This window comes from Emys orbicularis, chromosome 1 (assembly GCF_028017835.1).
Source record: "Emys orbicularis isolate rEmyOrb1 chromosome 1, rEmyOrb1.hap1, whole genome shotgun sequence".
Classification (NCBI taxonomy): Eukaryota; Metazoa; Chordata; order Testudines; family Emydidae; genus Emys; species Emys orbicularis.
Window position 1 is genome coordinate 168,000,506 of NC_088683.1, and position 14,326 is coordinate 168,014,831.

A 14,326-nucleotide genomic window follows, 5' to 3' on the forward strand; every position below is an offset into this window, starting at 1 on the left:
ATGTTTACATGGCTGTAGTCACACCTCCTGATTGCAGCGTAGACATACCATTTGTCTTTAAATTTCTATTAGTCTGATGTTTGCAGGGGAAGTTGACATTTTGTAAGGCAGCATTATACGGTTTAGCACATGCTGATCTTTCATGGACTGCCTGATTCTGATTTGACTTTTACTAGTGTAAGTCCGCAGAAATGCCTAGAATTACCAGTATAAACAGCTACTCTTGATTTACACCATTGTGAGACCAGAATGAGCCAGCTGCTTTTTTGGTTGTCTGTGTTTAATTAAAATTGTCATTCAGACTGGAAAAAAATAAGCTAGTCTGTGTGACAATATTCATATTATCACAGTATTTTATATATGTGATCCATAATATACCAGTTAGGGTTCTAAAAATTTACTTAGGCCAGGGATTTGGAGCTTTAGTATGTAAACTACATATTTTGCTACTAAATTTCCATATTTTTGCAAATTTAATCTCAGGTGCATACTTATCTATTAGTGTTTAATATTAAAGATAACACGGGGGAAAAGATCAGGTTATTTATTTATTTTCCTGTTTATTGGGTTTTAGAGTCACAGCCTCAGAAATTTTAACCCAGCCTCCCAACTCTTTCTTTGTGACAGCTAATTAAATGGTTGCATTAAAAAGGAACAAACCACGTGTGTTAAGTGAACTTCCTACTGATGACAGAAGCTCTAATAGAAGTCCGGGAGACTTGGGCCTAGAGCTGGATGGAAATTTTCCAATGCAACAGTTTTGTCAGAAAACGGGTCGGGTTTTGATGGCAACCTGCCTGGCAGGCTGCTAGGGCCCTGGGCTTCCCGGGTCTGTAGCAGTCTTGTCAAGCTCAGGTTTTCAGTCTCTCTGCTCCAGTTTGAGCCAGCCTCCCTGCTGCTGAGCCAGGAAACAGAAGGGCTGTCAGCTGGGAGTGTGGATGTCCTGGGATGTGCTTCGTGGGTGCGGACCCATCATACCTACTGCCCTGGCTCAGGGACTCCAGGGCTTCCATGCTCCTGGGCCAACTAGCCATCTGTATTGCCTGATTTCTGAACAGGGGAGCCCAGAAGTCCCCAGACAGTGCATGGAAGGGCTGCCCTAGAGTTGCAGACCTTAAGAGCTCCAGCCGCAGCTGACTGAAATAGACATTCCTGTCACTTTCACTGCTGCTATTGAATACTACTGAATAGCTGTATGAAATAAACAAGGTCAATTGCTGTCAGCCCCAGCTTGTCCTGGGGAGCCTATTTTCTTGCAGAAACACCATTCATTAGTGTTACTGAAACAAAACCTTTTGGGGATTTCTGGTTTGTGAGGAGTTTCAAAAAAAGTTTCATTCTGACTAAACTTGAAATTTCCCATAAATTGGAAATCACAAGTCTCAGCCAGCTCTAGTCGTGCTTTTGTTTTCTCTCCCACCCTCCCCCATCGAGGTGCTTACAGCCCACAGCTGCCGGAGCAACAGGAACACTGGCAGCTTTCTACTGGTGGCTTGAAGATCTTGGTCTCTACCCTCTCCTCTGGACATAGGAGCAGGAGGCTCGGACGTCCGTGGGGACTGAAATCTGAGAGGTTTTCATTGAATAGCACCTCAGTACTATAGTGGCTGACTCTGTAAATGATTGGATAGGCAAAAGCTAGTCAAACTGTTCATTATGAGTTTTTACGGGATAACAAATGCCTGAACTCCTCTTGACTTATTTTAATGACTCATTTGTCAAACTGAATGAATAATTTTCAGACTGTGTTTGTGGTCACCGAAGAAACACTTTTTTGCTCTGATTTCTCACAAACCAGAAATCCCCACAAGTTTTTGTTTGCTATTCTTCTGTTTTAAAGAATAAATCTGAAAGAGTTGTGCACTGGCCAGTATACATTTTCAGGCTAATATGGTGCCACAAATCGTTGAGAACTACACTTGGCATTTTTATTAACAAATGAGTTTAACAGTTCTACTAGATTTATTAAAAACCTGTTCCAAGTAGTGCAAATGTTCACTTACAACTTTATAAATTAAATACCTTTGGCATTCCATCCCATTATGTTTTCATAGTCTCCACATCAATTTTAAAAACTGGTCAAGATTTTAAGGTGGCAGGGGTGCGGGGGGGGGGGGGGGCGGGGGGAGATACAGACACATTTTTGAAACAAAAACGTTTATTGCAGTGAAGATAAGACACATTATATACAAAAAGAAAAATATTCCCTGTATGTACAATGAAATACCATGTTCAGTGTGACCAGGACCTCTTCTAGGCTACTGCTTATGGATGGGACCACTAGGCTAGTGTTTAGCTTTAACTAGAGATGGGCCCAAGATTCAGTTCCTAATCTCAACCCCCACCGATGCAATTTTGTTTCAGATTTACTATAGGGAAGGGATTAACAACCATGAAATTTAGATCCAGCTTTAGGTTCAAATTTCAACCCCCCTAATCCTAAACTTTAGTACTGTTCAGATCCTGGATTCAGACATGTCGCTCATTTAACCTGAACTTGCATCTGGATTGTGAAGTAAGATGCCAGTACAGCCATAGGAAGGCATGAATCCTCAAGGTTGAGGGGAGTGGTTTATTCCCCGGGCACCATATTGAAAATGCCCCTTTTTATATCAGAATAAGTTTTAGGGCCACATTCTTTTATAACCCAACCTCAAAGAAACATAAGTGCAGGGGTACTATGCAAAGGTATCTTAAAGTTTAATTTTGCACCCATGCTGATTCTGCTACTCTTAACTAGACTAGATTACAGGGGCCCAAAACAGGTGGTGAGGATTGGGGTAACATAGGGATATCCCAGCAGGTAGGGAAAGTGGTACATCTTTACAGTGCCAGAGGATCAGCTTTGCAGTAGGGCCACAAAAGTCATCTTTAAAAACAGATTATGCAGCCAGTGCAGCACCCAGGGATCACACTACTCCACAAAATCTGGCTCATTGACTACAACATTACTAAGCACCACCCAATTACTGTTCAGGGGCTGTTAAAAGTGGATTTCCAGCTTGACACTTAAGCCATGAGTCCTTACCCCTGGCATTGAAATTGAGGATAACCCACCAATCTGGTGAAATGTTCTCCCAGACCAGCTGAGGACCGCTAAAAACATTTGGAAGAAGTGTTTTTCTTCACAGGAGTCTCCCCCATCTTGTGCAGCCCGGCTGTCTAAGTTAGGAAGGCAAGTAGCTCGCACCATGACTAAACTGTAATATGCATTGGAAGTGGGGAGGAAGGGTTTGTTGGCACCAGTGGGCCTCTGGACTGCCACCTTGGTTAAAAAACTAGCTTCATTGTTCAGTGGGTATTAAATCAGGTGGGAAAATGTTACTGTTTAGTATTAAATACTAAAGATGTGAACATCCCTGAGCTTGGAATTCAAACCTGGATCCAGATCCAAATTTCATGCTGGCACCTTTCCTCTCACTAAGCCATACCAAACCCATAGGAACTTTTGAGGGTTCAAAATACAGGTCCAAATTTGCATTGGAAGCATATCTTTATATAATATCGGCTCTTAAAAACAAATTATTTTTATTTCTAAGTAATTAAATCTGGAAAGTAGTTTAAAGATTTAACATTAGGTTTCCCCTAAGCCAGAAGTGAGGTCACTTTTTTCCCCATTAGAGGTTGCTGACATCTGAAACTGGGGAGGCAAAACTATAAAATATATTGACAGGTAAATACTACAATATCTGACTCAAATGCGGAAGTAAACAGGGCCTGATTTTGAAATAAAGCTAGTGATTGACTAGTGTATTATTCAAATATGTCAGCTGAATTTTATCTGGTATTCAATTGACTTTAGTTTGAATGATTGATGTATACAATTCTAAGAAGAGCAATTCAGTGCCAAAGGAATAAATAACAAGAATGGTGTGATAAGTCTTTTTGTAGCACAATTAAGCCCTTATGAAAATAACCAATCATAGGGAACAAAATAACTGTACAGTAAATAATATATTCATTAACCTACAGAAGCAAAAATAAAAATTCTCTACATTTAAAATAATTTAGGATGATAGAGTTAGTAATGTAATATTCTAGAAATGTTCTGTAAAGATGGGGACGGGGTCTAGCCCTTGTTTGCCCCAGTCTGGAACTGGGAGAGAAGCAGAACAAACTCTCATTCTAGTACAGGTCTGTCGCATCTTACGCGCATTCAACATGCGTGATTTCAGCTTTACGCGGTCGGCAAAAACAAAAAAAAGAGAAATAACAATTTTAATACTGTACCTGTCGTGCGGGCAATTCTGCCCGCCCTTGAACTCAATGGAATTTTGGCTATACGCGGTTTTCGCTTTACGCACTAACTGCGGAACGGAACCCCCATGTAAGATGAGACAGACCTGTATTTCTTTTGGTGTAAGTACTGCACCAAGCTAACATGTGGCAGTTGAAAGCCAGCAACATTAATTGCTTTTAAGACAAAGAATTCAAAGAGACATGAGATTTGTCATGAGAGCTGCAAGCTGAACATTATGAAGTATGTGACTATTTATTTTAATCGGTGAGCAACAAACAAGGGTAAATCAGCCAGCCACACAAAACACATTTCTCTAGCTAGACAACAATACATTTTGTCTGGGATTAGTATTAGGCCATATCAAAATAATGCTAGGATCACTTGAGCAGAACCAGTATCATCCTACAAACCTCTCACCTGCAACCCAAATATTCCCCCCCACACTAATATTTTACTTTTGAAACCTCTAAACATCCATGGTGAGGGGGGGAAACACCAGAGTAACATTAAAAACTTGTATTTCATTTCAACTTTTTCTTTGCATACCAAGCAAAAAATCTTTGAGATTAGAAAATACATGCATAAACTTTCAATGTCCAGTTCAGGAAATGCTTTTTCCCTGATTAAAATAAGTAAAAGCGAATTTTCATGACCTCTGGTCACCTTCATAACTGTATTCAGAAAAGCCAGAGATAAACATTCTTACAGTTAATCATTCACTTAGAAAACATCTGCATCCAACCAGCAGTGTTTAAGATCCATACAACATAAAGACTATACGTAACTTTGCAGTTACGTCTGTGCCCTGTTACTAGGGCAACAAGGTCATCTTCCACAAGACTTCTTCTGGTTTCAATTTTTTTTTTTAAAGCAGCTTCCTGAAATGAAAAAAACAGACAAGTAGTGATTACATTTTTCTCTAGGCTTTGTTTCAAAGCTCTTCTTACTTTCCAGCTGTGGAAAATTTAAAAGATGTTCATTTTAAATACAGGCCATAGTTATTCCAAATTAAAGGAATTTCAGCATTTGAAATGCCTGACTTGTCGGTCCCACAACATTTTGCTTCTGTAGCTGACAGATCTTTACTTTTAATCTATTCCCCTGAAATATTTTACTCCAATATTCTTAAATTACAGCTGTTGTTTTAGACAAACATTCAGATAGCTAAAATAGCACTAATACAACAGGTAGAAATTCATAATCTATTAACTGATTGCATCAGTTCTCAATCATTGTAAGCCCTCTTATGTGTTTAACTACACTAATTAGAAATCTATTGTACCTTTATGAAGGTTAAAAACTCCTGCTGTAATAAGTTGAATTGCAAGTTTTAGGGTAGTAGTAGATTATCAGTGTAGTACTTGCCTTCCTGGAATTCCCATAGTTTTAGCAGATTTTGTGCGTCTTATCTACTAGTTTTTGTTGTGAACCAGAAAGTACTATTTAGAACACATTTATAGAAACCCTAAAATCTGATTATTAAAATACATTTAGCATGAGTTAGAGATAGGAATCAGTAGGTTGCTCTATACTAGAATCGGCTGAAAGTAATCTAATAGAATTTCCAGTAGCAGGCCTTGAGTCCCCAAAGCTGTGGAGACTAAGTTCAGATGTTAACATGACAGGTTTGTAATTTTATGGCACCCACGATTCCAGATAATACTCTCTACCAGTGACTACGAGTGAGTTCTTCAGATTCAGCACCGCAATGAACTAAAGGAGGACAAACTGGTAAGATTTGCTTGTCTGACAGTTTTCAAACTCCAATTTTGAAGAGAAACCACTGAATATTAAACAGAGATACTGAAAAGGCTCTGTTTGCCTGTGTTTTTTGAAACAGATTATTATTTCGTGTCACATGCCTCTCTGGTACCCATTTGCTTCTGGTACCTGATCTACTTTTTTTCAGAAATGACTAATGTTTTTGGATGCCCAACTTGACATCTCGGAGGGACTTAAATCTTGGGTGCTGCGCTCCCAAAATCACTAGCCAGTCCTGAAAATTTAGGCTTCTGTGCAGATACAGACAAAAGGCCTGGCTTCACCATTCCCTTTCCGTGAAGAATCTCTGCCTCTAACAGTTGTTTTTCTGGGCGTCTCATCCTTTGACATCTCTCAGGAAATTGCACTGGTCAGAGTAAACTGCTGAACTAGAGGGAAATTCTTCCTCTGATCCATATATGCAGATCAAATGTACATTTGCAACAAACCAGTTCAATGGGCATTATGCACAATATGATCTGTAGTGTGGCTCAATAACTAGTATTTTACCCTGGGACAGCAAGTATATTATTGATTTAATCATTTCTTCTTAGGAATAACAACAACCTTTTGAAGCTGTTTGTGTTTGTCAAGGACTATTCCCCCATTAGTACATTGTATTACTCACCTTAGATATAAGGTCTCACATACCCTGCTCTAGTACCCACTACTACTTGCAGGGGGGAATAGGCCAATGTTTATCTGTTTTGAGTATATTGTTAGTTCAAGGGCCAAGTAATAAAGCAAGCTCTATTTACAGTAAAACAATAGATTGCTGGTTACTGAAAGGTACTTGGGTGAAACATTATGAACATAACACAGAGCTGGTTATGCCTAATATGAATATGGCTTTTGGATTACAGTATTAGTATCCCTTTTAATGTTGTCTGTTTGCACCTTATAAGATGATGAATAATTAGAGTAACACAATTAGCTGCTAACAAAACACTGCAAGAGTTCAGTGCCAATGATTAATGACTAAATCTAAGAGGAATTAGGGCTAAATATTAGTATTTTCATACCGTGTACAGACTGTCTCGATCATGCCATCCTTATTCAGGTAAGATTCTCACTGAACTCAAGGGGAATCTAGCCTGAAAAGGGAGATTGGATCAAATCTAACTAGCTATGCCATTCGAATGGTGTATGGATTATCATCATCATCCCCACTTTTCAGATGAGGAAACTGGGACAGAAATGTGAAGTGCCCAACATCCCCAGGTACATCAGCAACCAAACTGTAATTCCCATCTCTCTCCCCCACAGAATAGCCTGCCTTGCTTTAGAAAGGAGACTGTCACAGAGAAAACTGCCAGAATGTTATTCAGAGAACACATTTCACTTACATTTGATGTTGTCTAACAAACTCTGCAAACTGCCGATCTTTGGCATAAAGCTCTATAATCCGTATTCTGTCCTGGATTTCCTGTAATACAAGACACACAATAATATTACAAGAACCAAAATAAAGTGCACAGCTCTAAATACTAAAAAACAACACTGAAAAGTTGGACCACGTTTACTCTGCATTACAGCTGACTAGAAGAAGAAGTGGGCTGTAGCCCATGAAAGCTTATGCTCAAATAAATTTGTTAGTCTCTAAGGTGCCACAAGTACTCCTGTTCTTTTAGCTGACTAGTATACTTTCCTAGTAAAGGAACAAACACTGGAATTGGGCACATTTTATAAATTATTGAGCATGTATAGCCTTCCGTTTAAATAATTTGCAGAACACTTTAAAAAGGGATTCTAGTCATTATTTTCTTATTAAAATTGGAGCAACTCTTCAAAATTAGTGTATGTCTGCTAATATCGATAGAAGCTATTAATACAATTTAGTAAAAATCAAGAGATTATGAATGGAGAAAATCTTTTACCCTTGTGCATGTACGCAAACAGAATGTCCAATAATGTGGGTCTGATTCTCATCTTTACCAGTAACTATACAGACTTCAATGTAATTATTCATAATTCACAGCAGTGAGAGTGAGAGAATATTATGCTCTACATTGATAGAGACTATAGGAATAACAACTGTCGTTTATACAGTACAATACTTATGACAGCCATACAAACCACTGATATACTACTGAAAATACAGCTTAAAAAAACCCTTCATGGCTGTGGGTCACTGAAAGTATATTCCATTAGATATGTTCTTTTAAACATGACAAAAACAGCTCTTTCTAGGGTGTGTATACATATGCTTAAATTGGTCAACACTACTGGTAATCCAAGATGCTAAAAATGGCTGTAGCTTTATCATTTTAGACTTCTGAAAGTTCTATATAGATTTAAAAACTGGGGGAAATTAAAGTAAAAATAATTTTACTCAATTAAACATAGAAAATCAGTATTTCAGCTCAAGGCCTCAACAATGAAATCAGACTCCACGATAACATCCTTCCTGGGACCTGCTCTCTCCCACATTTAATTATAACTATGACTGTTACAGAGCACCTTTGAGATCTGCAGATGAATATTGTACAGAAGGGCATTAGTAGCATTTCCATCATAGACCCCATTTCCCCATCTGTACAGTAGCGGCAATGTGACTTGCTCAAGGCTTCAGTGCCAGATTGCTGGCACAACTGAGACTAGAACCCTCATCTGCAGGCTCCCAGACCAGCATCATAGCTGCTGGTTTACACTTTGTCTGTCTCCATATAAATGTGGAAATGGGCCAACACTCCCAAACTTTGCAGAAGATTCTATTAAGAACTAAACATTTAAAAGCACGTGCGCATCCTTGGAGGAGATTCTAGCTATTTGACAGCTCTGAAAGAAGGCTCTGCTTCCTCCAGGGATGGAGCTGGCAGCCAAGACAAGTGGCTTTTTGGGAGGACACGAACTTAAAAAAAAAACTGTCCCGTTGTGTGCCTCGGCTAGGACAGGACTAGCTTTAACTGAAGCTCCATAAAAATATCCAAGTATTTAAAAGTGCAGCTGCTCAACCATGTGAAACTCCTTACAAGCCAGAATCTAGCTCTACCTGTATGTACACAAAGGAGGCAAGAAGCCATCTCCCTCTCAAACATCTGCACAGGGTGCAGCCACAAGTCTAGTATTTGTATTCTGAGCACAAGTGCTGGGAGGAGTTGTATAGTTACCAGCAGTTTTAAGATACCTCACAAGGCTCAGTCATAGTCCCATCACCTGGCACTGCAGGGAGCAAAGCTACAAAGTCACCCACCTCCTTTGTGAGCTCACTATGCTCATAAATGTGCCTTATCTCTTCACTGCTGTAGTCTGTGGATGTCTCTGCACTGGTAGAGCTGTATGAGGTGAGCTGTGGGTATCTCCGATAGTAGTGGCTGTACCCAGTGGTATCACTCTCATACATAGGGTTGTACTTCACTGCATTCTCAATGGAGGAGAGGCTATCGCCCTGCCTGTGAGAGAGAAAAACAAAATACAGAGGTCAAGTGTTGCAGTCTTTCAGAGTGCTCGTCAAAACATAGATCAAAAGATCTTCAGGGTATTTTAGGCAAGAGCTGTGGAGTTCAACTCGTCCCTCTGGATTAGTGAGGCCCTGGGAGAAGTGGGCTTGCTGTCTGTGTAGACTGCCACTGCCACTGCCTCCTTTTGGGGGTAGGCTGCTAGCTATCATTAACAAAGCTATTGTAAGGCCTCTGCTCAAAAAACAGTGTTTTGACAACTTTGTCAGCTAATGACCTGCATCCAATTTCCATTTGTGAAGGGAGCTTCAGAGGCTGTGATGAGGTAACTTGGAAGTCCTGGGATTTCTTTGACCTCAGTCAATCTAGTTTCAGGCCTGAAAGTAAAAAACCTATGCAGGAGGTGGCGATGGTTTAATCTTATTCTAGGAATGGATGAAGATCAGCTTTTCATGCTGTCTTTGGTGCGGTTGACACAGCTGCAGTCCCTAGCAGGAGCAGATAGGGTGATGGCCGTGAGTGGTTACATTTCCTTCTCTACAAGAAATCCCACAGAGTGGTTTTTGGACAGATGCTCAGAGGATCTTCGGGTTTGCTCATACAAGTTCAGGGCAAACCCATCCCTCTTATGCAGATGATGCAGTTAGAAGGGTAAGTGAGGCGACACAGGCTTTGGTTTCTGCAATATACTGATGACATCCAGCTCCATATCCTCTGCCTCATCTGACCTCACTGGTGCTTTGGACATACTTACCCAGTGTTTGCATGCAAACTGAGCTTGGAGGAAAGCTAGCTGGCTGAAGTTAAATCCTCACTTGTAGCAATGTTGGCAGGTTAGAAAATCAACTAGAAGGAGTGGTGATTATACCTGCAACCCTTGAGCACATCCACCTTTTGTTACTCAGGTTTGTAATTTGGGGTTCGCATTAGAGCTGTAGCTGCTGGCCAATAGTGCTCTACAACTTTAGATGCTCTACATACCCTAATGAGTCCTCAGTGTCACTTTTTGAGTACTGGTCTCGAAGGGTCCTGGCCAGGAAGAAAATGACAGCAGATGCCACAAGAAGGAAGCCAGCCACTGAAGCAATTGCGATACCCACAACCAATGGCTCCGAGACGTACTCTTCACAGTGCTCTCCTCTGTACCACCAGTTCTCACCTACACGACATCTGTAATCCCCCACACCAGCAAAAACACAAGGAAACAAGAAAGTTAAATACTAATACCAAGAGATCAATAGAAAAAAAAATCAGATACTTTACTACTATAGCTGCCTTGAATAATTACTAAGCATTAAACTTTCTGTTGGTAACATGCCAATTAAGGTTGTTTAAGAATTTTACGGGAGTGCCATTTAGCAAATACAGGGGGATATCTTTTGTAGGGAATTTTAAATGTTAATTATTATTTGACAAAAGTGTGGTATGTGCGTATATTACAGATGATCTCATTAAATCTATAATACACATCTATGGTTAAAAGATAGCTTTAAAACATCCCTTTTCGTAGTTTTAAAATGTATATTTAATTTCTCTGATGTTGGTTGTTGTAACGCTTATGTGAGTTAAGTATGGATCCTAATTCCTGAGACCTTAATACTTATTGCAGGTGATTTTTTTTCTAGTCAAATAATAATTAGTATGTTAATTTCCTTTTTCTTGCATCAGCTCTCCCTACCCAACCCCCTCCTTTGAAATCCGTGGGTTTTTTTTTAATATTATCATGGTTTCCCATAAGAAAATTACATATTTTTAATATTAGCAAGAACACTGGAATTTGGTTGAGGAGCAAAAATCATGATGGGCCTAGTTCTCCTCATACAGTTGTATAAATCAGAGTAATTCCACTAAAGTACTTAGACTTACACCAGAATCAGGCCTCAAGCCTCTGGTACCAAAAATGTACTAAATATCTAGCCTTCATCATCCTATTGTTCATTTTGCTAGTCACTCTCAATTACCTGGATAATGGTGTAGGTTATCATGCCAGCATAGACTGCTTGTCAGAGTAGGCCAGTGTCTTTCAAAAACTGAAAACAAACGGCTCTGTTTGTTCTGGTCTTTGATCATTTGTACAGGATTTCCCCCCCCCCCATTTTGATATTTGTTCATAATGGTTTCTCCTCAATTGGGAGTACCATTTTTAACTCAGGTATATTGGATTTGCCTTACAAATCTGAATTTTGTAAAAGAACCAACAAAGTGACCTTTTATGATGATTTGTAGCATTTTACCACATGAATACATCAAACAATGGATTGAGTGTTAATCATTAGGGACCTCTGTCATTACACTCAACATTATGCCTTTTTTTGTTTCAGTTTTTTGGGGGGACGGGGATATAGAATAGGGAAACAAGGCTGGTACTTCCTGTTTCTGAAAGCCACTAAGACAAAGGATAACATACCTACATATGGCCCCTTGTCCTGGGATTATGTCGCATTTCCCATCATTTTGGCAAAAGTCTGGTTGCAGGTCACAGATGCTATTACAGGGCAATCCTTCAATGCTTAGATAGCCAGGATAACACACACACTCTGCCTCACCACTCCAGCGATTTACTAAGCATTCGGAGAACTCATTGCAAGCCTGGAACTTGCAAGGATCCGCTTGATCTCCTGAAAACAGAGAGAGACAGAGAATGTAGATAACAGATTGGATAGTTTTTAGCTACCTGGTCTGCTCTACGTCAATGAGCATTGTTACCTACCACACTGAAAACCAACCAAGGAGATCATTCAAGACTCCTGGTCATTCTTAGTACAAATATAGCATTTCTAATGCATAGATCTGAAAGAGCTTTGCCAAAGAGCATACGTGGTGTTAACCTCTTTGTACCCCACTTTCCCATCTATAATATAGGGATAAGTGACTTGCCCAAGGCTAGACAGTGAATCAGTGGAAGAGCTGAGCACAGAACTTAGGTCTCCTGCCCCCCATTTTAGTTCTCTAGCCACTGGACTATGCTGCCTCTTTCATGCTTTCCATCATTGGAACTTTTGCCATTTCTCAAAGTTACTCTCTGCTTAAAATACAGCTGAACTCCAGCACTATCCATTATAGAAGAGCTGTATTACGTAGTGAGGTTTGTATGTATCCTTGCAGTACGCACAGTGTGCTAGACAATGTGTGCACACAGAGGAAGAGGCTGCACTTTCATTGATCCCTTATCTATCACCACATTCCACTGAAATCTGAACCATAAAATGACATTAATTATTAAGGACAGTTTAAAAATCAATACTGAAGATTTTTCTAACCAAATTAGATCTCTCCCCTTTCTGTTGGGAGACAAGCTACTTCAATGCAGTAATCACCATTTGCCAATACATATCGCAGTTATTTCCTGTTTTTAGTATAGGGGAAAATATTTCTCCGTTGCTAATCTATGCTAACTATTGGCAAATGCTGACTCCTTAATTGCAAGCATTGTATTACGGTGAGGTATCTCCTGGAGATCATGTTTTTGCACAAATATCTCTGGAAACAGAGTAAGAGAAATATAGAAAACAGATTTTTCCCCCCCTTAACCAGAGGAATTGATTAAGGAAAGGTCTTTTTCACTGTTACTGAGATCAGACCCAGAATTCCAGAGTAAAAATTCACCCTCTTTTGGGAATTAGATTAAAGACGCAAGAATGGCCAGAAGATAGAAGTCCAACTTGGAGTCAATCTACAGTGATAAGTTATGTAATATTAAAAAGTGACCTGAAGAGTCATGATAATTAACATGTTTGTTATAATGAACCAGGAGCAGCTGCTAGGACATTAACCCCTATTTACACAGTGTGTTAATGCCATGACTCAACGTTGTGTTCCAACGGGAAGCAATTTCCCAGTATATTTACACCCTTGAATGAGTTATTTCTGTGAGGAAGGATCTTCTTGCCTAGGAAGAACTGCATGGAAGAGTCCAGCCAAATGAGGGAGCCAGGAACATGAGCGTGCTGGAGTGGGAGGGAGGCTGGGAAAAACAGGGGCCAAATTCTATGTTCTAGCCTTCCCTCTGCCTGCAACCACAGTGAAGATGGTGGAGTCGCATAGGATGCAAGTCACCACCAAACATGGCCCCGAACTTCTCTAGGAGGCCGTAAAGTTTTGGTGGATATTGGTCCCACTTTGCCTTAATCTGCCCCGCTAAACAGATTGGTTTTCACAGTTTTAAAAACTCTGCTGACACCAAGACTGAGAAGAGTGATGGTGCTCTTCTCTAAGATGCTGAGATACTGAGAAAGTCTGCTCAGTTTTTGAACCCCAAGCATATTTGACTTAGCAGACGCTACTCACTGCACTGGCAGCACTCCCACACTGTCATTACCTGATTCCACGTCCAGGGAGTACTTGTCAATAGCCAGGTTCATGGTCTGGTAGGCAGTGTTGCAGAAGTCTTCCAGAATGATATAGACCGCATTCGTGACATTACGAGGCACAGGTTTTTCAAACTTCATGCGGCTGTTCACTACAATACTGCCATTCCTGAAGTTCAGGATTTCGAGATTCTGGAAACCTGTTAGATTGGACTGGAGGTAGGGAACCAGCTGCAATGTAGGAAACACAATATCTGTACTGATATATAAATACAATGATAGAAGATTTATTTCTGAATCTATTGTCTAGGCCAATTGTAATGCTATTACATCACACACAGAGACTAGATATTTCGTCCCAATCACATTCAAAAAAAGGTATCAAAACTTTACCCAGCTGAGGCCCTACTGGCAGCTTATCAGGAGCCTGAGAGATTCACATAATTTTCATAATATAGAGCAAATCACTGCACGCTTCCTGTTCTATAATAGAAGTGCATCCCACTGGATGCAGTGCTCCATCTTGATCCAAGCAAGCTCATACTGCATAACAGGACTTATCTCTTGGGTATCACCCTTCATACTCCAGACAAACTATTTGATTTTCAGTTTAAAATCTG

General features: G+C 40.0%; 1 protein-coding gene across 1 annotated transcript in view; it reads right to left on the bottom strand.

The window, feature by feature from the left end:
- Positions 1 to 5,105: 5,105 nt before the first annotated feature.
- IMPG2 (interphotoreceptor matrix proteoglycan 2) overlaps positions 5,106 to 14,326 on the bottom strand; it is a 91,154-nt gene continuing 81,933 nt past the window's right edge. The window contains exons 15-20 of the mRNA XM_065419283.1: positions 13,718 to 13,937; positions 11,807 to 12,017; positions 10,381 to 10,569; positions 9,195 to 9,393; positions 7,348 to 7,427; positions 5,106 to 5,118 (exon numbers count right to left, since the gene is read on the bottom strand). Coding sequence (XP_065275355.1) covers positions 5,106 to 5,118; positions 7,348 to 7,427; positions 9,195 to 9,393; positions 10,381 to 10,569; positions 11,807 to 12,017; positions 13,718 to 13,937 — 912 coding nt within the window. The remainder of the gene's footprint in view (positions 5,119 to 7,347; positions 7,428 to 9,194; positions 9,394 to 10,380; positions 10,570 to 11,806; positions 12,018 to 13,717; positions 13,938 to 14,326) is intronic.